Raw genomic sequence first — 23,400 nt, forward strand, 5'->3', positions numbered from 1 at the left:
AGTATTCACCTTCGTCCTCCGATGGAAAAGCCGTTTTTCTCTGCTTTGTAGATCACGATGAGGGTGTTTGGAAATAATTTCCTCCCCTGCCAGCATGGAGCAGAGTTCGTGGTTGATAACTAGGCAGGTCCCACGCGGGCTGGGGAGCCAGACAGCAGTGGGTTCCAGTCCTGGCTGGGCCCGTCCAGCTGGATGGCCTTGGGAAAGCTCCTTGACTTCTCTGAGCTCTGATTTCTTTCTTTTTAAACAAACAAACAAACAACTTTTTGGAAAAGATTTTACATATTTATTTTTAGAGGGGAAGGGAAGGAGAGAGGGAGAGAAACATCAATGTATATGGTTGCCTCTCGCGTGTCCCCTGCCGGGAACTGGCCTGCAACCCAGGCATGTGCCCTGACTGGGAATCGAACGGCGATCCTTTGATTCACAGGCCCACACTCAATCCACTGAGGTACACTAGGCATGGCTGAGCTCTGATTTCTGCAACAGTCCCCTCGAAGGGCTGCTTGGAAGACTACATGAACCCACCGAGTCCTGCACGGTGGCTCCTCTGTTCAGTAAATCCGAGTGAGACACCATCCTCCCGCTGTGCCTGGCCAGCGGCCCTCCCAGGCCCTCACACAGGTGGTCTTGAGGTTGGAGCTGGGGCTTGGAGGCAGGGACATAGGAAGCTCTGGACCACTTTCAGGTAGAAACATGGGCCGGGGAGGAAAATAACACAGCCTCTTTGTTGATACGCAGTAACAAAGGGTTCTCTTGCCTGGATGCTGGCCTTCAGGCCCAGTTCCCAGCTGGCAGGCAGGGCCTAATTGTGGGAGCAAGGTTGCCCACACTGGCTGTGGGTTCCTGGAGGGCAGGGCTCGGCCTTGGTGTTGGCCAGGGCGCCTGTGCAGTCCCACTGAGCAGCCAGGGCTGGGAGACCCCGGGCCAGAGTGGCCAAGCAGGCAGCACCGTGCTGATGACCGCAGGCACCAGGGCCCAACAGGTGTGGGTCCCCTACCCTGCAGCTCCGAGACCCTGAGCGGATTCCTTGACCTCTCTGAACCCGAGTTACTCATCTGCAAAATGGGGTCCTGAGTTGCACCTGCCTTGGAACCCCCAAGGGCCCTGGGGGTTAAATGAGGTCACGCCTGTGAAGCGTGATCAGTGCCTGCTCCCAGGGTCAGTGTTATCACTGCTGGAGCCAGTAATGATACTTAGGTCACCGTCACCATCATCTGTCCCTCCGCTGGCAAATCACCTCTTCTATAGTGGGCAGCTTTAGAGGCAGCAGTGAAGCGCGTTGCTTGTCTGTAAATCCCCGGGACCATTCAGAAGAAACTCAGCATGGCCGCAATCTCTTCCTAACCTGTACAGGTGAGGGAGGCAAAGTAACCCTCATCTTCTAACTGCTTCCCAGAACAGTGTCTGAGTTCTAGTTGAATGCTCTCCAAATAAAGAGACCTGGCATTCATTTAGGGTCGCACTGTTGAGGCCAGTGTGTTAAGGCAGCGCTGGGGGCCTGGGAATGGGATCTCCGGGAGGGCCCCTCTGAGAAGCTCCTACCCCCAGGGACCACCACTGTTCTCCTGGCGAGCCCCCGACTGAAGTGCAGGGGGCTCTGGGGGGTCCCGGAACCCACCCCCTCATATCTGGGGCTCCTGTGTCTGCCGACCCACTTCCGTGTAATGAGTGGGAGGAGAGGGTGGCTCTTTCCTTCCTGATGGTTGTGAAGCCAGTGTGATCTGCTTCAAAGATGCAAGATACAAGGGCGGCCCTTCTTTTATTTAAAAATTAAAAACAGACTCGAGCCCTTGCATGCTAAGTTAGCAGAAGATTCATCACTTCTTGGGGCTCCTCATGCCCCACCTCATCCTCCAAGAACCGCCAAGATCTCACTGCCCACAGGTGGCATTTGGGGGGAGGGTTGGTTCCACCTCCGAGTGTCTGAAGGGAGAGCCTGGGGTCGGAGCTGTGTCCTGCTGTGTGGCTTCTCAGTGCCACTCAATCCATCCACCGCTGGCCCAGGCCTGGAGGGGCCCTCATGGGAGCTGAGCCCCCTCCTCGGCTGGGCTTGACAGAGGGCAGCCTCTCTTGGGACCCTGGGAGTTGTGGCTTTGGGTGCCCGGTTCTGTCCCTCCCCAGGCCTACCACCCCAGGAACGTGCCTCACAACCTCTTCAGCAGTCGGGCCCGGTGGAGCTGTAACCCAGCCCCCACCCCCACATGGCCCTCCCCAGGACGTGGATCGCTAGCTGTTCTCAGCCCCTGCCACAGCAGGGCTCTCCGTTTGCTTTCCTGACCAGTAGGTCTGTCTTCACCCTTCTGTTAGGGCCTCTGTTTAGGCAGTGGACGTTTGTAAGTGTGTGCTGAATAGCCCTCTGGAGGGCGTTTCCAGTTTGCAGTGTTGCCGACTTCTGCGGTGTGTGCACTCCCACCGGGGCTGGTTTTAGGCTACCTCCTTGACACGGCTGTCACGGCGCAGGGAGGCCGCGTCGTGATGGATTCCCGAGAGGCGGGATGAGTCGGCTGCAGCATGCCCTGCCTTCGGGCTTCGAGGGCGATTTGTCTTCCAAGGTCACCCCAATAGATTTCTGCACCCCGTCCCCTAGAGCAACGATTTTTTTTAAAGTTCATTTTTCAGTGCAGCATCTTGCTACATTTGATTTTTCACTTTTCTTCATAAATTGATTTGCCTCTTAAGCGTCATAAAGTAAGCATTGGCTGAAGGCAGTCTTGACGTGCCTGAAATAGAAGTTAATGTGCAAAAGACACTTGTCTTATTTTAGGCTGTTAGGTTTTCTACCAGGTTAAATTTGGAGAAGTGGAGAATAAGGCTTTTAATTGTTCAAGGTTGAAACTTTTGTTTTGTGAATTTCTTGAAAGCGGCATGTAGGAGACGAGACAAAAAAGAGAGCTTTCTCCAAATGGTGTTTTTCAGACGCGGCACTGTTCTCATGACATTTCAGATTCCTCCTAATTACCATAGCTTTCTCAAGAGCTGGTGGAAAACTGCATTAATATTTAAAAGAAACCAATTGATGGACTCCATTTATTTCTCAGGTGCAAGGGAGCAGCCAAGAGAGAGACAGACACGATGGATACCTTTGTCGATTCCGCCTGGTACTACTTCAGATACACCGACCCTCACAACCCTCGCAGGTAGGGAGGGAGGGCCCTGCCCAGGCCCTCGGGTGTGCATCCGTCTGGGCCTTCCCAGAAGCACACACCGAGGCAGAATCAGCTATAGGAGAGGTTTGTAGGGAAAAGTGCCCAGTTAGAGTGAGGGGCGAGGGGGCAGGAGTCGGCAGGGAGCACCCTCACACCATGGTGCAGTCCGGCACCTGGGAAGGAGCTCGGGAAGGACGGAGACCGGGCAGGAAGGGCCTCGGGCCACCATGTGGCTCTGAGAAAGTCTCCACCGGGCGGACAGGGAGCCCGGGCGGAGCTGGCCCGCCCGGAGGCCCAGGTCAGGCAGCAGTGACGCTACCCTGCTCCACTCCCTCTGGGACAGCGGGGACACCCGGTGGCTTTCACATGGAGCTGCTGGGACGTGTGCACCTCAGATCTCGTAAAGGGAGTGTGTTGTTCGATGATTGAGTTCCATTCTTCACGGCTGAGAAAGCCGCCAGGGCCAGGAAGATAAAACTCGAGATAAAACTCGGGAAGAGGAGGAGGTGCTGTAGTTATAGCCCCGGCCCCCCATTGGCCCGAGTTTGTGCATTTCTAAAGATCTGATGTTACTTACCTACCTGAAGTTAATGATGTAACTATGGGGGGGCAGGGGGAGGGTTTCTGAGGGCTAAGAAACGTCACCTCTTCTCACGCAGTCAACAATCAACATGTAAAATTGAGAACCAACAAAGAGTCTACACGTATCTTTAATAGTTGCCAGCAGGAATCACTAGGGGATTCTAAGTGGCCAAGGGCGGGCTGGGGGTGGGGTCAGTGGGGGAAGGGGCCAGAGACCACTGTTCTGAGTGGCCAGCATTTCAGTGCCCTTTGGTTGTCAGCTGTGTGCGTGTGTTTCCTTGAAAAAGCAGATAAATAAAGGAAAGAGGGCAGTAGGTAGATAGGGAAAGAGAGGGAACAAGAACAAAACTATTGCAGAGCCCAGGAAAAACTGCAAAAATGCCCCTGTGCTCGGAGACCTTGCCAGCCTGCTCCTGTCTGTGGGAGAACAATTATTCCGAAACCCTGCAGCCCATGTATAAAACCGCGCTGTTGTTCTTTGATTATAGAATCACATATCTCCGTATTGCAGCATCCCAGCCCGTCTGTCCCAGACTTCCCTTTCTTGTCTGGCATCTGGGTTAGCAGTTGGATTTCTCTGAGGAACCATTGTCCACAAAGGGAAAAAAAGATTTTAAGTTCACTGGCACGGGGGCCGGAGGAGAGGTGACCAGGCTGCAGGGAGATGCCAGCGCGTGCTGCTGGGGCGGGCTTGTCTGCCGAGCAACAGGCTGGGCCGGAGCTGGAGCTGCCAGGTCCATACTGGGGGGAGGGGGGGTTGTGGGGACAGGGGGAGAACACTGTCAGGTGTTTGTGAAACCCTGGAGCACAGATCCATCGGCTGGCCTCCTGGGAGGCACCCCCTGGGGAATGAAGAGGGCCAGCCCCAGCCAGCCCCAGCCAGCCCTGCCCCAGCCAACGCGTGCGCACACGCCTCTGCACGCTCACAGACACACTCCTCCAAGAGTCCCAGGCTGCAAACAGAGGGAGCTGGTGTTCCCTCCGTCCCCAGCATCTGAGGGCCCGGACGGAGGGTGAGCACACCTTACTTTTGGGATTTCTGTGGACTGAATCTCTATTACGTGAGAGAGTTCTGGGGCTCTTTTCTGACAGTGACCCCAAATTTGCTCACTGCGTTCAGGAGCCATACACAAGCTCTTGCCGACTGTCTGCATTTTAAAAATAAGGTTGAATTTCTGTTTTAAAATGAACATGTAGTATCTACATGGTAGTCCCCATTGTAAATGACACATTGCCCCCTATTGGTAAGAACTTAAAATCTCGATTTTCTATCATAATAAAAATTAGAATAAATCTAGATATTCAGATTGCATTGTACAGAAATAGCTTTTTTTCCACTGGTATATTTTCTTCTCATGCTCATTTTATACAAAAATTGCATTCGTTGAAATATATCAGTAATAGCTTCTAAAACAGGTTTTAGAAATTTTATAAATTAACACTGAGCTGATATTTTTCTCCTTTGTTATATAAGGATTTTCTCGTATTATACTTTAAAAAGGCACTCCCTGGTCTTCCCAGACACGATGTACTGCAGGACATATGCAAATCACAGTCGGTCTGTCTCATTCACGCAGTCGCAGCAGGGCAGGCTTTGGGAAAACCACCGTTCCTCTTCCTTCTAGGCCCTTCAGCGCCGCGCTCGCTGACTACTGGATGCCTGTGGATTTGTACATTGGAGGGAAAGAACACGCCATCATGCACTTGTTCTATGCGAGATTCTTTAGTCATTTTTGCCACGATCAAAAAATGGTCAAACACAGGTGAGCATGGGTCCTGCGTTGCGCGCGAGTTCAGCACCATGAACAGCAGTTGAGAGCAGGTGTCCGTTTTCTGAAGCCGGGTCAACGTATGTGGTAGAAGAATTCTGTTTTTCCAGTATGCTTTGGAGGTCATGGTCAGCCTCGGCCACTGGAAGGGCATGTCTGTGGCCTCATGGGTTCTAGCAGGTGGTATCACCTATTCGCATTGAATTTCGCCTCCAGCCTGTCCCCGTTTAACTGAGTTATGTAATTGAGGTTTTCCACTTGAGAGGCAGAGAAGAGCAGTTTACAAGGTTACACTGCAGCTTTTTGCAGCTTCTCATGTGAGGCCGTGTTTCTCTTCTGGTGCCTTAGTATAAGCTGTATTTCTGAGCTCGACTGAGTGCTGCCTCAGTATGTCACTCTGGTAAAGGTACATAGTGGATTGAAAGCTCAGGAACCACCTTGTAAATCCGTTGATGACTCCCTTTCCTGTTGGTCTGTGGTCTTGCCCCCATTGCGTTCAGAAGGACGTGTGTGCTTTTTTCCCCCATGAAGCACATCATATACATAAAAGGTATATTTAAGGTGTTACGTGACTTAAAGCCTGAAATGAAATGCCATGTGCCCCCTTCTCAGTTGAGGACCCAGAGTATTACAGGTGCCCTGGGATGCCAGGCACCCTCCCCCAGTCCTACCATCCCTCCCCCTTCACCACCCCCCACCCAGCAAACCCCTCTCCTCCATCTTGGATTACTCTCCCACTTTTCTCTACCAGTGCGTCGCCTCGGGGTGTATTTTTCAACAGTACGTGTGGTTTCGTTTTCCTGTGTTTGAACTTTGCATACATAGAATCCTATTTCGGGTATCCAGTTGCTTTTCTCATGCAATATTTTCGGGATTCATCCTCGTTGTTACGTGGACTTATTTCATTCCTGCTACCCGGAGGGTGGTGTTCTCAGACAGGGACTGGGGTTCTCATGCAGGGCTCGGTCTGTGGTCTCTGGACAGTTTTGTGCGATCGCAGACAGAGCTGCATGTTCTCACACGTCCTCTGACCCCTGCGTCAGCGGTCCCCGAGAGCTGCTGAGCCGTGGGGTTTGCAGGTGTGCGTCAGACCCAGGGACTCAGGGACGCCAGATTCTCCCGAATTAATTGGTTGGATGACCCCACGCTTCCACCAGCGGAGCTGAGGGCCCCTCGTGCTCTACGTCCTCATCATCACTGCGGCTTTACGTTTGGACAGACGGGCGGTTACATGGTGGGTTGCTCTCTGAGCTGTAGTTGAATTGAAACCCTGCCGCCTTGCGGAAGTTTGGCATGCTGTTGCTGCGTTTACGGACCTCTGTGTGTCCTCCTCCGTCAGGCCCCGTTCGTGACTCTGTCCTTGCTTCTTCCGGGCTGTCTTCTGTTGACCGCAGGGATCCTTTGGTTGTTCTGGAGGCTAATGCTTTCTCAGCAGTACGATTGCAAGTATTTTTCCCAGCTCTTAGCTTGTCATATTTTCGTGATGTCTTCTGCTGAACAAAAACTCTTAATTTAATGCAGTAAATTTTAATGATCTTTTATTGCTTTTCATGCCTCAGCACCATCCATTTCCCCACTGGTCATTAGTGCCCTCTCTCATAAATCAGGTTTTCACACATACGCAGGGGCCTGGCTGTAGGATCTTCATCCATCCATTGGTCCATTTGCTTTTTCCCTGCTAGTTATTTACTGGCTTGACATGAACTTGACAAGTCATAGTGTCTGGTAAGGGAAGTCTTCCTGCTTTGTTTTTTTCCTCTAGGAGTCTCTTAGTGATGGTTGGACCTTTATTCTTCCGTGTAAATTCCAGGTTCAGCTGGTTGAAGTCCACGGGAGTATCTAGTGGGGTGCACTTGGACTTGCTGTCTCTTCTCACCCTTCTTTCCTGCGTCTGTGATCTCAGCATCTGAAGTCATACATCCCTTGTATCTGAAACGTATACTTTCGAATAGTTCTCATGTTCTTTAGTGAGGGTGCATCTATTAGTCCTTAGTCGTGAATTTGCCCACTCGGTGACACATTTAAAACGTGTGTGTGTGTGTGTGTGTGTGTGTGTGTGTGTGTTTATGTCTTCTCTGTTTTTTCCGTACATTTTCATCAGGACGGTAAACCAGGCTCCCTTGTCTGTGGTCACTGCCAGGAGCATAATTCCTGGGATGTTTTTTGAGTTGCTGTTGTGTTTTGTTTTTTCTTTTTAATACAGTATCCTTTAGGATATTTTTAATTGCAGAGAAAAGGGGGAAATATCTGATTATCTCCCTGTCTAGATGACTCCTGCTAACAATGAAAAATAAAATAATAAAAAAGTAATACATTCACCCTGGCTGGTGTGGCTCAGGGGACTGAGTGCCGGCCTTCCAACCAAAGGGTCGCCGGTGAGGGCGCGTGCTTGGGTTGTGGGCCAGGTCCCCAGTAGGGGGCGTGCAAGAGGCAACCACACATCGATGTTTCCCTCCCTCTCTTTCTCCCTCCCTTCCCCTCTCTCTAAAAATAAATAAATAAAATCTTTTTTAAAAAGTACATGTATGAGATTAAGATTCTTAGCTGCACAGAAAGGAACATAAAAATCTCCCTGCCTGCACCCCACTCTCCACACTCCTCAGCCTGCTCACACTTTCTTGCGATTTCTTCCAGGAACATGTTTTGCCTATCTCCGCGTTTCTGTCGGCGCATTTATTTTCAAATGTTGCGTACATTGCATATGTCTGTTCCCCCTTTTTTGATTCAATAGTATATCCTGGTGATCTTTCACATCAGCACATAAAAATCATCTATTCTTTTCAGTGTATTCATAGCACTCCATCATGTAGCAATGCCATAATTTATCTAAGCAGTCACCTACTTTTTAATTGCTTTTACAAAAAATAAAATAGTCCAGTGACTCTCTAGCTATATTCTTGGCAGACGTTGGGAATCGTTTCTGTAGGTTCTGGTCCTAACATTGCAGAATGGTGGGTCAGAGGATCTGTGCTTTTCAATTTTTGATAGCTAAAAAATAGATGGACGCGCGGCGTGCACGGACCTCCAGTTTCCTTCAAAAGCAGCCCGTTGAAAGCTCAGACCTGCTCCCCCACTCTGTCTGTACGCACGGATTAAAAATCTACTTACAGAAAACTAATTCAGCGTATAAATTAAATACTTAAAATAATTTTCTTCTCATTAGCCCCAGAGAGCTTCGTGTATAAAAATAAATGATCTGCAGCAGGACACTAAACACATTAGCGGCGCCGATCCTCAGTGGTAAATGGGCCAGACTGTCCATCCCCGGCTCCCGAATCTGTGGTCCCGCCTCGCGGTTCCCATCCATCTCTCCGTGGGAACCTCTTCCCCTCACTAGACCCCGATGACCAGGAAACCTCCTCCTGTGCCTGTCACGGTCTGCTGGGGATTGTACACCCTCCATGACTGTTTACATAAATTGAGTTTAACCCCTTGATATAAACCAACAAAAGTGTATGTCCTTGAAAGGCAAGGTTCTGTTGGGATGGGAAGAATCAGGTAGAGGTTAAGTACAAAGACCAGACACAACATCAGAAGCATTTCTTTCTCATGTAGGTCTAGGAACGAAGGCCACAAGTGACTCCTGGCTCCTCACCCGTGGGGCGCGTTTCTCCAGCTTGTGAACAGTTCTTGGTAGATGTAACAAATGAATCGAGAAATCATTCAGTGGTTCTTTTAAGGACACTCCTATAGGACAGGGCCTGGCTGCTTTTATGACTTCTTTGCAGTGGTTTAAGAATATATTTGAGGAGAAGAAAAGGGTTGCAGCATTCCAGTATAATTTGAAGATACGGTTTGGGGGTGTGACTTTGTTCTATTCAAAGAAGTTCTAATGCACTTTACCATCACCCTTAAGGGATAGCTGTATGGTATAAATTGAAGTCTATGCAGTATTTGTTGTTTTTTGTTTAATTCTTTAAGAGAAGATTCTTTTCCATACCCTCCTGCCCTGAATGAAACCGATTTATTCTAAGCACTGTGACGCCCGGCCCTTTAGAAGAAGGAGCAGAAGGCCCCTTTCCATGTAGCTGTGTAAACACACGGGGTGGCAGGCACGGGGTGGGGCGGGGGGCAGTCTCCCAGCACCATGCCCTCATCAGTGACATTGGCTAAACCCCTGGGCCGCACTATGATGGAGATCACCCACTTCCCGCGATGAGGAATGCAGAATGCTTAGGTAGAGTTTCCACCAAGCTGTCCTGGGAGGAAAAACGGAGCCTGTCAACCACATACGGCTTTCTCTTTGCTTATTAGCAGTTTTTTTTTTAATGCATGTAAATCAGGACAGTGTGTCTACTTCTGCATTCCTTCAGAGTAGCACTGTCATTTCCAGAGGGGTCTCAGATGACAGCTGGTCCCCTTTCATTCGTTTCTCAGCCCCTTGGCCTCTGTCTCAAGCTTAGTTCCAGACCGGGAGCCCGAGGCCTGGGCCCCAGGCTCAGTGGGGCCACTAATCAGCATCTGGACAAGAAACCTAACCCCTTGGGTTCTCAGTGGCATCAGAAGTGAGGATTTCAGTCACCTCCGGGCCCCCTTTTCCCTCCATAGTTCTGGTTGAATTTCCCCAGGTATTAAACATGAACAACAAAGGCTTAAGTGGATCAAATAATTCGGTTTTCCAAAATCGTCCTGGCCCTTTCTTTCACCAGCTGCACATTTGCACGTTGGGGTTTGCACTGGAATGTCCAGAAGGTCCCTTTACCCCTCCATGATAAGCTGGCCTCGGGGTTGGGTGTGGCCATACACTGGACCGCAGGTGCCCTACCTGGGTATCTGAAACACCAAGTTAAGGATTAAGCCAGAATTACTGGCAGCAGGAAATTTGCAAAACAATACACGCAGGTGATCAAGAACCCACTGTGAAATGTTTCTCTCACTGGCAAAGAACTACAAATGTCACAGGAGGGAGGTGCTATTATCTGTAGAGCAGAGGGGCTGGGAGGGGCCGCTCTCGAGTGGGAAGGTCATTGGGAGCCCCAGGCACGGGTGCGCTTCAGACGCACTGGCTACACTTGGAGAACTCTGTCTGATGGAAATGATCAGAAATGCAAACTTACCCACCGAAGTGTTCACGAATCATCTCAAAAGCTAAAATTTTTGGATGTCACCTAAATGCCCCAAAATGCTGAGAAAGAGTAAATCAAATGTAGCCCACCTATATGGAGGGCTCTTGTACAACTCCTTAAAATTGTGTTGCAGGGAGTGTTTAATGACAGGGAAAAGGGCGTCCGAAGCAATGAGAAGTGAAAAGGGAAAGATACAAAATTGCAGATACAATTTGTTTATCTCCATCTTTTTTTTATTTTATTTTACTTTTTTAAAAATATATTTTATTGATTATACCATTACAGTTGTTCTATTCCCCCCCTTCATTCCCCTCCACCCGCACACTCCCTCCCCCACCATTCTCCCCCCCTTAGTTTATAACCACGTGTCTCAAGTTCTTTAGATTCTATATTTCCCCCACTATTCTCGCCTTCCCCCCTATCCATTTTCTGCCTACCATCTATGCTATTTTCTGTGCCTTCTCCCCCCTTCTCCTCCTCCCACTCCCCTGTTGCTAACCCTCTATGTGTTCTTCATTTCTGTGGTTCCACTCCTGATCTAGCTGTCCTCCTGGTTTGCTTTTGTTTTAGGTGTGGTTGTTAATAACTGTGTGTTTGCTGTCCTTTCACTGTTCATATTTTTCATCTTCTTTTTCTTATATAAGTCCCTTTAGCATTTCATATAATAAGGGCTTGGTGATGATGAACTCCTTGAACTTGACCTTATCTGAGAAGCACTTTATCTGTCCTTCCATTCTAAATGAAAGTTTTGCTGGATAAAGCAATCTTGGCTGTAGGTCTTTGGATTTCATGACTTGGAATACTTCTTTCCAGCCCCTTCTTGCCTGTAAGGTCTCTTTTGAGAAATCCGCTGACAGTCTGATGGGTACTCCTTTGTAGGTGACTGTCCCCTTATCCCTTGCTGCTTCTAGGATTCTCTCCTTCATTTTGGTCTTGGCTAATGTAATTATGATGTGCCTTGGTGTGTTCCTTCTTGGGTCCAACTTCTTTGGCACTCTCTGAGCTTCCTGGATTTCCTGGAAGTCTATTTCCTTTGCCAGACTGGGGAAGTTCTCCTTTATTATTTGTTCAAATACGTTTTCCACTCGTGGCTGTTTCTTTCCCCCTTCTGGTACCCCTATAATCCGGATGTTGGAACGTTTAAAGATGTCCTGGAGGTTCCTAAGCCTCTCCTCATTTTTTTGAATTCTCATTTCTTCATTCCTTTCTGGTGGGATGTTTTGTTCTTCCTTCTGGTCCATTCCATTGATTTGAGTCCCAGTTTCCTTTCCATCGCTATTGGTTTCCTGTGCATCTCCCTTCATTTCAATTAGTTTAGCTTTCATATGTTCCTCTAATCTGTGACTATAATCTACCAATTCTGTGAGCATCCTGATAAATAGTGTCTTGAATTGTGCTTCTGAGAGGCTGGTAGTCTCTTGGTCGCTTAGAGTTATTGGCTCTGGGACTTTGAGTTCTTGCGCCATCTTTTGGGCTGTTCGTGCCTGTTCCATAGCAGGATCGGAGCCCTAAAGGGTTCACTAGAGCAGGGCAACTAAGTTGCTGGGTTGTGACATTGTATGTGGGGGCAGGGTCAAAGAGGGACAATGGCTTCCCTCTGCCGCCTGCCGCCGTGGCCTTGGCGCCGCAGCCACCACTGTCACCAGGCCCACGCGTTTCGTTCCACTGCACGCGAGTGTGCCATCGCCGCCAGCCCTCCACCACTGGGTTCGCCCCCTGGGGCCTGTGTGGTCCGTCTCACTGTGCGCGAATTTGCGACCTTGGTCAGTCTGCCCCACACCCCGACTGGTTCCGGGCTGCCTGTGCGCCTAGGTCGGGGGATCTGTCCTGCCCGACCCAGCTCCGCTGCTGGCTCCGCCTCTCTTACCGTGCTGTTGAACGGTTCGTAGTTGTCGGACTTCCGTATAATTCCGTTTTCTGGTCCCTGGTGTGTCCTATTTCTCCAAACCTTTGTTGCATTCAAACTTGGTTGTGGGAGAAGGCACAGTGTTTCCACCTATGCCTCCATCTTGGCGGAAGTCCCTGTTTATCTCCATCTTTATGTGTACATACACTGTGCGAGAGAGAAGCCTGGAAAAAAATATGCTAGCACATTAATCCGAGTTTTCTCCAAGTGGTGAGCTTATTGAACTTATTGGTGGTTTTATTAGTTTTTAATGTACTTTTGATAATTTCTAGATTTTTTCAATGATTATATAACTTTATAACAGAAAAAAACCTAGTCCTTTACAGTATTTTCACGGTCTGGCACAGATACTGCCCTTTTTAATTACAAAGTCTTTTATCACAAAATTCTAAGTGTGTGATTCTGTAACAGCAATATCACACTGAAGCACACCGTGTGACGTTTTAGGTGAAATGTTCAAATTGTTGTCTGTCTCGTGCAAGACACTCACGAACCCTACCCACCTCACCCGGTGGCCGTCTGCCAGAGCCCGTGTTTTGCAGCAGGAAAAGGCGCTGGGCCTCCCTGTGGATTCGCGTGTGTCACGGGCGCCAACCTTGGCTGGACGTCACTCCGCACTGAGTCCATGGGGCCTGGGATGGCCGCTGTAGGGGGGCACGTGGCCGTGGGGGCCATGTCATGGCTCGTGTCCGCTGACCTGAGATAGGGAAGCCTTTTCTCTCCTTTTGCGAGAAACGCTGTAAACATGGGACCCTTGTGGGGGTTTGTGGTTGCTCTTTCGTACGACTCAGGGAGACACTGAACCCCCTGCACTGCAATTCTCCCAGCAGTTCACAGTCAGCAAAGAGCAGCAGCCCGAGGCAGCACTGCACTGTCCGCAGCCGTCTGCCGACCCCGGAGGGCTCAGCGGGCCCTGGTCCTCTGATCCCGCCGGAAACGGAGCCACTGGGAGAAGGGACAGGAAGGGAACAGATGAGAAGCTTTGCTTGGGTCTCACTGTACTAATAAGGTCTCCTTCTGTGCTATGGGCCGGCTGCTAGGAAATGGGAACAGTGGTATTTTAAGAATAAGCTGTGGCTTAATACTTCGAAACTGGCTAATGATGTGAATGTGATGGTCCTGGACACAGTGTGAGGAAGAGGAGGAGGTGTGCGTAGTCTGGAGTCCAAGCTAGCAACTGTCTTCAGAGACCTAAGGCTTCCTGCCTCATTTTCTCCAGATCTATACAGTAGCTGCCTGACCAGGTTGGGAGAGTGGGCAGTGGGCTCTCAGGGCTTCACGAGTAGGCGAGTGTCGTCCCCAGTGACCGGTTAGGCCTCTGATGAGTCCTAAGATTCTTGTAGCTGCCTCTTGGTTAGTATGTTCCTTGTACGCAGTGCTTTCTATAAAGGTGCTTACAGTAGCCTATTGGTCTGTGTTCTGGAATTCCTTGTTTAATGCTGTTAGCGACCCCCAACGCCCACCCTCCCTCTCAGTTTCTTCCTCCCCTTCCTCCCTCCATCCGTCTCTCCCTTCTTTTCTTTCCTAGTGGGACAAAGGTGGCCCTCCCTGACCAGCAGGTGTGAATTAGAATTGCTGAATTAGCACAGTCCAAAGGATCGAGGAAACTCTGAAGATGTACCACTCTGCTTGCCTGTAGTGCGGGTGGCGTGACCCGCCTCCGGTGCTGGCATTAAAGGGGCCAGGAGAAAGCACAGGTGTCTCTTCACAAAATGACGCCATCTAGGGCCATCCTCAAGGCAGGTGCCCTCATGACACCCCCACTCAGGATGGCCCTCGAGTCAGAGGGGTGTGTTGACCATTGAGACTTGCAGGCTGTCACTTTGTTTTAAAGCCCCCTGCTATACACAATCCCTGGGATGAATGAATAACCCAGTTGCTTTTATGAGTTTCCCAGGTATCATTTGTTCAATGAGTGAATGAATAATCAAATGGGAAATAGGTTATACCAGTCGTGTATCTTGGTAATGAACTTGGCAATGTGGTGTGACCTCTGCAGTAGCATTGGGTTCTGAGTCTAGCGGGGCCCTTGATGTCCCCTTGACCCTCACTCCCATGCACCATGTCCTCTGAATCACACTTGGTGCCTCTGTGAGGTGTTGACGATTATTTGTGAACACATCTTAGGTTGCCCATTTCCCATGAGCTCTCTGATGAATAGCAGGGTGCTCTGCACCCAGTTGTTCAGATATGTGTTGAATAAACAAACATGTGTGACTTGTTTAGAGCTAAACTGTACATGGGGGTGTGGGGGATGTGGCTGGCTTCAGCCAAGAAGATGAGAGCCAGATCCACACTGCCCCGGGGAGCACCCCCTGGGGCCCTGAAGAGGGGAGGTGGGGATCACTGGGGAATGAGCAGGATTCCAGGCGCTGGAAACCCCCCTATCCCCCGCCCCCCTGTCCCTGCTGTGAAATCCTGGGCTTGTTCCTTGCTCTTGTTCCCTCGTTCCTGCTGCTCCTCCTGTGAGCCTGAAGTGGACGAGTTGGAGACCTTTGAGAGCATCTCTCCCTGCAAAAGCTCATGGTCCCAACTCCTGTTCCAGCCGGCGTCTGCCCGTCATTCACCTCTTTCTCCCTTTGTCCTTTGTCCCCTCCACATTGTCCCCACCTCTGCTCAGCACCAGGTTTATTTATTTGTTCATGAGAATAAGCTTCATTTTGTTCAAGCCAATTAGCATTTATTGAGGGTCCACTGTGAACCCGGCCCCCGGAGGGGTCTTCAAGGATGCTCCTCCTCTTACTCCTCCCTCACAGGAGGAAGACAGCCAGGGAAGCAACTCGCCTGAACGCACAGTGGCACTTCGTGTCTGTAGGGATGCACACACAGGGGACACACCGGAAGGAGTGACTCAGTCGTGGGCAGGAGGGTCGGAGACGCCTTCCCGGGGAGGTGGCATTCGAGTCAAGCCAGGAAGGCCTCGTTTTGGAAGCATTTGAGGGAGCAGCGTGAGTGAGGACCTGGAAGCACATACGGGCAACACTCGGAAAGAGCAGAGAGTGTGACCAGGAGTGAGGGGAGGTCCCTGGTGGCCAAGCTGAGTCATGGGCATTGATTGGGAAGGAGTTGATCTTCAGACGTGACTAGATTTTTCTTCTTTCCTCCCTCTCCTTTCCAGACTCTCCTTTCCTCCCTCTCGGCTCTGAGGATGTGGGCGTTGGTCTGGTCCAGTGAGAGCTGACAGGCCAGCTCCCCCAGGGCGGAGTGTGCTCTGCCCACCAGGACATCCCCGGGCCTGGCTCAGCCCAGACACAGAGTAGGCGCTCAGTAACTCCTCTTGAATTTTTTTTTTTAATGATACGTTTCACAGGGTGGGTATGCTTCCTGAGAGTGTGATACTAGAAGAATTCGAGGCTCCGTCTGACTCAGCCAGGAAGAGCTGCCAGGCAGGACCTGTGATGTCCCAGAGGTGGGAGGCCGGGGCACCTGGGCAGTCCCGCTGTCCCTGCTGTGGGTGACACTGTCCAGGCAGCCCTGCAGGCGGGACCGCAGCCCCGGGAGACGAGGGCCCGGCTGGCTTTGGCTAGCAGCTGGGTTGTTGTGTTTCAGAAACAGGTGCATGGCCCTCTGAGAGACGCCTGCCTGTTCTGGGAACAGCCTCCAGTGTGGACCCGCCCCTGGGGTGCCTCACTCCCAGAGGGTCAGAGGTGGTTCTGAAGCAGGTTCTAAAGTGGTTCTGGTGTCAGCAGCCAGGCTAGTGCCACATGTGGTGTGGGGGCCTCCAAGAGTTTAGTCACATTCTGGTCATTGGCCGGGTGCTGGTTACGCCAGTGTGTTTATGTTGTGAAAACCCATCATGTTTTATCCCTGGGGTTGATACAATTTTCCGTGTGTGTGCTGCACTTCATTTAAAAGTTAAGGAGCACGCAGCCTTAGGCAGCCCAGCCAGAGCTGGGCTCGGACGCTGGCAGGCTGCAGTTCCGTCTGTTCCCGGGAGGTGGCGGCGTTGTGCCACTTGAGAAACAAGACCGGAGCACAGGGTTCCTGTGTCTCTGCCCACCCTTCCTGAGGACTAAAAACCGCTGATTTTGGTGTATCTTTGGGAACTAGATGATTCCCTCCCTCCTTCCATCCCAAAGACATCTTTTTTAAAAAACTTCTCTTAAGAGTGACCAGAGCCGTGGACTCGCAGTGAGGGCCGAGAGGAACGACCTTCAAAAGTGGCACAGGAACCTAGAGCCTAAGACAGCAGCCAGTGCCTCCTCCCTGCCCCCAGCTCCCGGGGCGGGGGTGGGCTGCAGTCTCTTTCGTGGGCATTAGGCAGCAGCACGCACACGCAGCACGCGCTCACAACCGGATTTTAAAACACGAAGGCCAGGGGCCCGTTTCCTTGTTGACCCTCGCCTCTTTCCTGCTCAATCTTTGTTCCACTCCACCCGCCGTCACACCCCGCCCCCAAACCCACAAGAAAGTTTCCTTGTCGTCTCTGTCCACACAGCCTGTCCAGAGCCCTCAGTAACAGCTCATCAGAGGGCCTGTGCCAAATGAGAGCCTGTGAATGAGCAGCGTCACCCACTACCTGTGTCACTACAGCACGTCTGTGGTCCCTTTGGCCTCGGGGAAGCTAGTGGTTTTGGGACCTCTGTAAGTGACCTCGAAGCCCCTCCAGGTCTGCACACCGGAAGGGGTGTCAGGCCGCCGGTGATGTGCGTGGAGAACGTCACACGGTCCCCTGCGTGTGTCTTCATGAATGAGAGGTGGACCCGTGTTAGTGACCGATGCCTCCACGTGTCACACCTTGAGACCAGAATAGCTCTTGCTCACCTGCCTCGAGGCTGAATCAGGCAGACTCTCCAGCATAGAGCACTTTCCATCTGAAGTAAAGCAATTCCGTAGGAGGGTCAATCTTGACTTGTCCTTGTTAGAGAACATGTTTGTATTTTACAATTCAGCCAGTGAGGGTGTGAATAAAACTCTTTTCTAAAAACGGGTACCACCATAAGTAAATTATACTGTTGTGTAAAAAAAAAAAACCCTTCATACTGTTAAGTAAAACACCACAAAATAACATACATCGTGATCCCATTGACTTAAATCCCCCCCAAAATCTCTACAACCATCTCTACATATATACAGGCTCATATGGAAAAGGTGCTGAAGAAGCCTCCAGACTTTTGCAGGATATTCACCAAACTCTTAAGAATAACTGCCCCCCTTTGAGGGGAGCAGGCCTAGAAGGAGGGTGTAATGTTTCATGAACAGAAAGGCTACGATCGTGTGTAATTTGTATGATTTAAAAATGTCTAAAGAGCCCTGGCTGGTGTAGCTCAGTGGATTGAGTGCGGGCCTGCGAACCAGAGGATCACGGTTCGATTCCCAGTCAGGGCACATGCCTGGGTTGCAGGCCAGTTCCCAGCAGGGGACTCACAAGAGGCAACCATACATTGATATTTCTCTCCCTCTCTCCTTCCCTTCCCCTCTAAAGATAAATGAATAAAATCTTTTTAAAAAGTCTGAAGAATGATCCCAGCTTGCTTATCCGCTTACAGATAAGCAAACTGCTACTAAGAACAAGGAAGGGAGTCGCCTTAGCTCTCAGAATTCCTTGCGAAGCTGAGACTCCGCCCAGGCCTTCCAAACCTTCAGGCGCTTCCTGCCTCGCCTTGGGGAACGAAGTCGGTACCTGCTGTTCTGACTCCGTTTTCTCACCGCTGCTTATAAGGAGCCATTTGTTCCAGGGCATTTACAAGCATCATTGCTCGGCCTGCCTATTTTCCGGGAGAACCTGTTTTCAGCTGCCCAGCAGCTGGTAGGGTTTTTATTGCTGTTTTCTGGATGCTTGGAATTCCTACCCCACCAGTTTTCTTCTCCTGTTATCTTTTCTCAGAGAGCCTTTTCATAAGCTGCTGACCCAAGGCCTCATCAAGGGGCAGACATTCCGCCTACCCTCTGGTCAATACCTACAGAAAGAAGACGTAGACCTCACAGGTAAGAGTGGCCCATTCGGCCCCGTGCAGGTAGGTGCGAAGAACCAAGACCAGGCCTGAGAGCCGTTGACAGAGGCCTTGGCTGGCTGGGGAAGCCCGTTGGCCTCCTGCTCTCAGAGCCTCAGCTTGCTCTGGGCTGGCGCCCTCTGCAGGCTGGGCCGGGCTGGCTGTCTGGAACGCAGAGCCAGCCTGGGCATCACCTCCTATCTTCTGGCCCATGTTTGGCAGCCCCTCTCAGGGACAGAGCCCCCGGGCCCAAGAGATGCTCTTCCAGGACTGGGGTGCCTTCAGCGTTTCTTCCCACGTGACCTACAGGTGCATTTGAGAGCCCACGGGGTTGAGGGGCACCTGTCTCCTGCTCCCCCAGTGCCTGGAGCTGCCCCACCCAGCACTTCCCTGCTACGGTGCCTCTCCCTGGTCCCCTGGACTTCCTCCCTCCCCTGGTTTTCGCTCTTTGTTGTGAGGAGGATGTATCCCGTGCACCCAGCCTATAAACAAAGGAAATGGCATGTTCCGAAATGGGGAGGGGGTGTTCATAGAGGCAGCTGTGAGAAACCCCTAGCACTCTGGCCATGGAATTTTTTAGAAAACCAGAACATAATGGATGAGGTTGGGTACACCCGACACCCCTAAAATGGTCATCAGCCTCCCACACCGAACACTAGAGAGAAGGTTCAGGAGGAGGCAGTCGGCGAGTTCCCTAATTAAAGCAGTAATGTGTCCAGTTAGGGGCGGTCACTGTGGGAGAAAAAGAGGCTGGAAAAGCAGAAACTGGCCGAGTTCCTCCCACACGGACCAGAGGGGACAGGAGCCAAATCCAGGGGCACGTATGTTCGCGTACTGTGCGTAGGCGCCCAGCCAAGGTGCCCGGCGGGGCCTGGCCTCAGCCACGTACCACGCCACACACCTCAGGGCCACGTCTGTCAGGGGAGGGCACCTTCTTCTAACTTCTCAAATTTCTGCCCCAAAGATGCCTTTTTCTTGTTTTGCACAACGAAGCCATACAGGTGACCCTCGGCCCCAGGACACCTTGGTCCCATGGGGGTTTGGGTGCTGCCTGGCAGGGACGGCAAGCCACCCAGCGGTGGGCCAAGCACCAGGACACACACCCAAAGGCAGCTGCAGGAAGCGCAGCCGGCCCCACCGCGTTCAGGAAGTCACCAGACCACTTCTCCCGCTGTCTCGAGCCCTGGCTCCTCTTCCTGCTCCTCTCTGCTCTTCTGCCCTGTGTTCCAGGCGTGGGTTCTGCTCTCCCTGACTCTAGTTTATACAGTGACCTTGGGAGCCGCCACGCCGAGTCTTGCCCCCTCGCTCGAGGTCTCTATGGTTCTAGTGCTGCCAACATCAAACGGAGCTTCTGTCTCTCAGTTCCCGTTCCTGGGAAAGAGGCTCAGCCCTGTCAGATGCCCTTCCTGGTCCCAGCCACTGGGGCTGGGCAACAAGGTCACCTCATCCAGACGTGGCCATCGGTGGCCTCCTCCCGGCACCGTCTGGACCCCGGGGTGTGGGTCAGGGTGGGGAGGAGACACTTCCAAGAACGGAGCGTGGCAGGCCGGCACCACACGGGGATGCCACAGTCATGTGGTCCATGATGGTAGACAGCTGTGTGCTGGTAACTAAGACGTGGACACCGAGGGTGTCCTGCAGGTCAGGGGGCCTTGCAGGGGGCTTTGCTGCTCTGAGGCCCTCACTGCTCAGCTGCCAGCTCTCAAAGGCGACCCGACCTCACAGAGAAGACAGCCACGTGTATGAGTCCTTCCTATCCTTTCTTGTTTTTTATTTGTGTCTGTAACTAATTTACTGCTATACAGGGGGAAAGTGCTCCGTCTTTGTGGTGGAGGAAGAACTGTCAGAGGCGATTATACCTACTGTACACCCATGAAAGGCAGATTGTAGTGGGAGATGGGCCTCGTTTATATAAAACCTTTCTTACAATGTGATGAGGAGGGGGGGAGAGAGGCGTGTTCTGTGAATTAGCGGTGTTCTCCATGCAGGCACTTGTGACGGCTTACCCACTGCTCCCCGTTGAGTGCGTTTCTGCAGAGCCAGTTCAGACTAGCCGATGCACCGATGCATCATTTTTGTGTCCAGGTCCCGTTCCTGTCCACACAGAGACGAGAGAGGAGCTGGCGGTGACGTGGGAGAAGATGAGCAAGTCCAAGCACAATGGGGTGGACCCCGAGGAGGTGGTTGAGCAGTATGGCATCGACACGGTCCGCCTCTACCTCCTGTTTGCCGCCCCCCCGGAGAAGGACATCCTGTGGGACCTGAAGAGTAAGTCGCCTGCCTCTTCCCGATCCTCCTGCCTTGTGGTCCGCCTCGGGCACCAAAGGCATTCTGGGAAGCAGAGGCCTTTGCTAAAGGTGGTGGTAGAGAATTCGAGAGATGGTTCTGTGAAGCAAGCAGCAGGGTGTCCCCTTCTAAGCCCAGGACGGAGCCATTCGTAGCCCGCTGTCCCCAGTGACGGAGCCCCCGATCCTGGGGGGAGCTCGCCGCATCCTGGATTTCCAGTCCTTCCCCCTGACCCAGGGGCCCGCCTCCCACAAGCCCGTGCAGTTCCGATGCCACTTCCACGAGCGCCCACCTTGAGGACATGTCTTCGGAGCCAGATGGCTTCCCTGCTGCCCCTCGGCCCACTGCAGTTCCCAGAGGCCAGTCCCCTCTTGGTCTGCCCTGAAAGTTTTCTCAAGAACAGCATCAGTGGGCCTCAGCCATCCAGAAAGCCCCACCGGGGACCTGGCCCGGATGGTGCCCGTGACCGACCGCTCAGCACCCCAGCCGCCTCCAGAGGCCCTCGGGACAGTTGTCTCCAAAGTCATTTAGTTCTGAAACAGCAGGAAGTAAAGTCATCTTGGATTTATTATCTTAATCTGTATACACATTATGTACTTCAGTGCGTTGCATTTAACATGCAACTACATGTTTGTTTAACAGGTGTGTTTGTCTATTTAACATGCATATTACACGATATACCTATTATAGACACATCAGTAACACAGAACATGTGATCTGGCTAGAATAAGCCGTCCGGGGGTCATTCACTGCCCCCTCTCCATTCACCTGCCCCGCGTGTCGTGGCGGGAAAATGCAGGCACGTGCCAGGATGACTGTTTAGTTTGAGGTCTCGTTTCTGGGGAGAAGAATGGGCCGGAGCAGCAGGCACAGCGGCCAGGCCAAGAACTGGCTGCATTAGAGTCCTGGGGGTGACAGACAGTCTGTGTCCCACCCTGCCCCTCCCTGCAGGGCAGCCTCCAGGAAGCTGTTTCCAGCAAGCCTTCCTGAAAGTCCTGTGTGCGTCAGGCTGAAGAACGCCTAGTCCAGTTGCTGAACAGTGAAAGAATGGACTGGCCTGAGGTTGGCTAACCCTGGGACCCAGGGCCACGAGATGAGGGCCAGTTGACCCAGGGCCAACTTCTCCACAAACCAGATTAGCACCCTGATTTGATGAATGTGTTTGAAATGGGCGATAAGTTGGTCTGAAGGTTGTGGGTTATTGTTAAGCTGAAATGGGCGATACATGCATGTCTGACCGGGCCAGGGGGCAGCTGCCAGCGTGGTTTGCCTACCACTGCCGCGTGGGTCACCTGCCCAGGTGCAAGGAGTCAGCTGCGTCCCCAAGCACACTGTGAGCTTCCGTCCCGGCTAGCTTTCTTTATCAAGGAGGCAACGTGGGTGCCCATTCTGGCCCAATCTCCTGAGCTCGCCGTGCGACAGGGACAGTCCGTGGGTGGTGGCACTTTACATAGCCCTGCCGCCCAGTGCGCAGGATACCTGGGCTCTGAGGTCCGACGGACCCCACGCTGGTTGGAGTGCCAGACATTGGGAGCCAGGGAGGGCCCTCCCTCTGCCCTTGGATATACCCACTGGGGCACAGGGAGGTGTGTCTCCACTTCACACACGCTCTTCTCGGCTTCAGTGTAACCCGGTCGGTCATTTCCACGTGTCTCTCTCTCTCTCTCTCTCTCTCTCTCATTTCCTGACCCCAACCTCAGCCGACGCGCTCCCCGGTGTGCTACGATGGCAGCAGCGTCTGTGGTCCCTGGTGACACGATTCATTGAGGCCAGGGCTTCTGGGGAGGTGCCCCGGCCACAGCTGCTGAGCAACGAGGAGAAAGCTGAGGCCCGGAAGCTCTGGGAGTACAAGAACTCAGTCATCTCTCAGGTCAGAAACTTTCCAGGGGACACGGGTGGCTTCTGTAAGTGGCATGCGACGTTGGTGTGGCCCCACTTGCCTTGAATAATCGGTCCCACTGCTTTGCTACGGGAGCAGGCAGCCATTCTCTCAGAGACACTTGCTCTCAGAGATGGCTCCCTGAGGCCCCGCGTTTGTCCGTCCTGGGCCTCGGAGCTGCCCGCTGGCCAGGCCCCCACACTGAACGTGTGCGGGCAGAGGGACACAGGCAGGGTCACGCTGATGGCGCACTGCGTGTCCCTCATCGACAGAAAGAGAGCTTGAGGATTGAAAGGGGCACGGGAGACTCCCTTCTCTGACACCCCCATCTCACAGAGGGGGCAGACGTGGGGTGCAGAGGCGTCCACCATTCCCCGGTGCTCAGCCTAGCGGGGACTTGCCCACTCAGTGACTTTGTCACATAGTGTCCATTAGAGCCATTGGGGGCAAATAAATGACATGTTTGTGTCACCTTCTTAAAGAATAATATGTTACTGTCCAAACCATTTCGAAAGATTCCTCAGTGATAACAGAACCCTTTACATTTGTTTTAAATCTAGGTGAATGCTATAAAACGATGACATTTGTCTTCTTAAGAATTTTGTGGAAAATGCCCATGTCTCTGAAAGAAGGCAGATTTAGGGAATCTGCAGCCATTTGTAATGGGGACCAGACATTCTACACGCTCCTCTGGTTGGATTTTTTTTTTTTCCCTAAACGTGCTGGTTCAAACATACGCTGTCAGCCCAGATCACTTATCTGGACTCTGGTAAGGGACAACATGTAAGGAGCAGGGCTTGTTGTCTCCGGTCTGCAGGGCCCAGTTGGCC

At 52.0% G+C, this 23,400-nt stretch overlaps 1 protein-coding gene across 2 annotated transcripts in view; it reads left to right on the forward strand.

Moving 5' to 3' along the window:
* Positions 1 to 23,400, forward strand: part of LARS2 (leucyl-tRNA synthetase 2, mitochondrial) — a 117,996-nt gene that overhangs the window by 80,237 nt on the left and 14,359 nt on the right. For both annotated transcript variants that reach the window (XM_037030392.1, XM_037030393.1), the window contains 5 exons: positions 3,042 to 3,140; positions 5,357 to 5,494; positions 18,300 to 18,400; positions 20,491 to 20,673; positions 22,392 to 22,561. In XM_037030392.1, the coding sequence (XP_036886287.1) occupies positions 3,042 to 3,140; positions 5,357 to 5,494; positions 18,300 to 18,400; positions 20,491 to 20,673; positions 22,392 to 22,561 (691 nt within the window). The remainder of the gene's footprint in view (positions 1 to 3,041; positions 3,141 to 5,356; positions 5,495 to 18,299; positions 18,401 to 20,490; positions 20,674 to 22,391; positions 22,562 to 23,400) is intronic.

This window comes from Sturnira hondurensis, unplaced genomic scaffold (genome assembly GCF_014824575.4).
Source record: "Sturnira hondurensis isolate 20B ecotype Veracruz unplaced genomic scaffold, ASM1482457v3 Scaffold0020787, whole genome shotgun sequence".
NCBI classification, from domain to species: Eukaryota; Metazoa; Chordata; class Mammalia; order Chiroptera; family Phyllostomidae; genus Sturnira; species Sturnira hondurensis.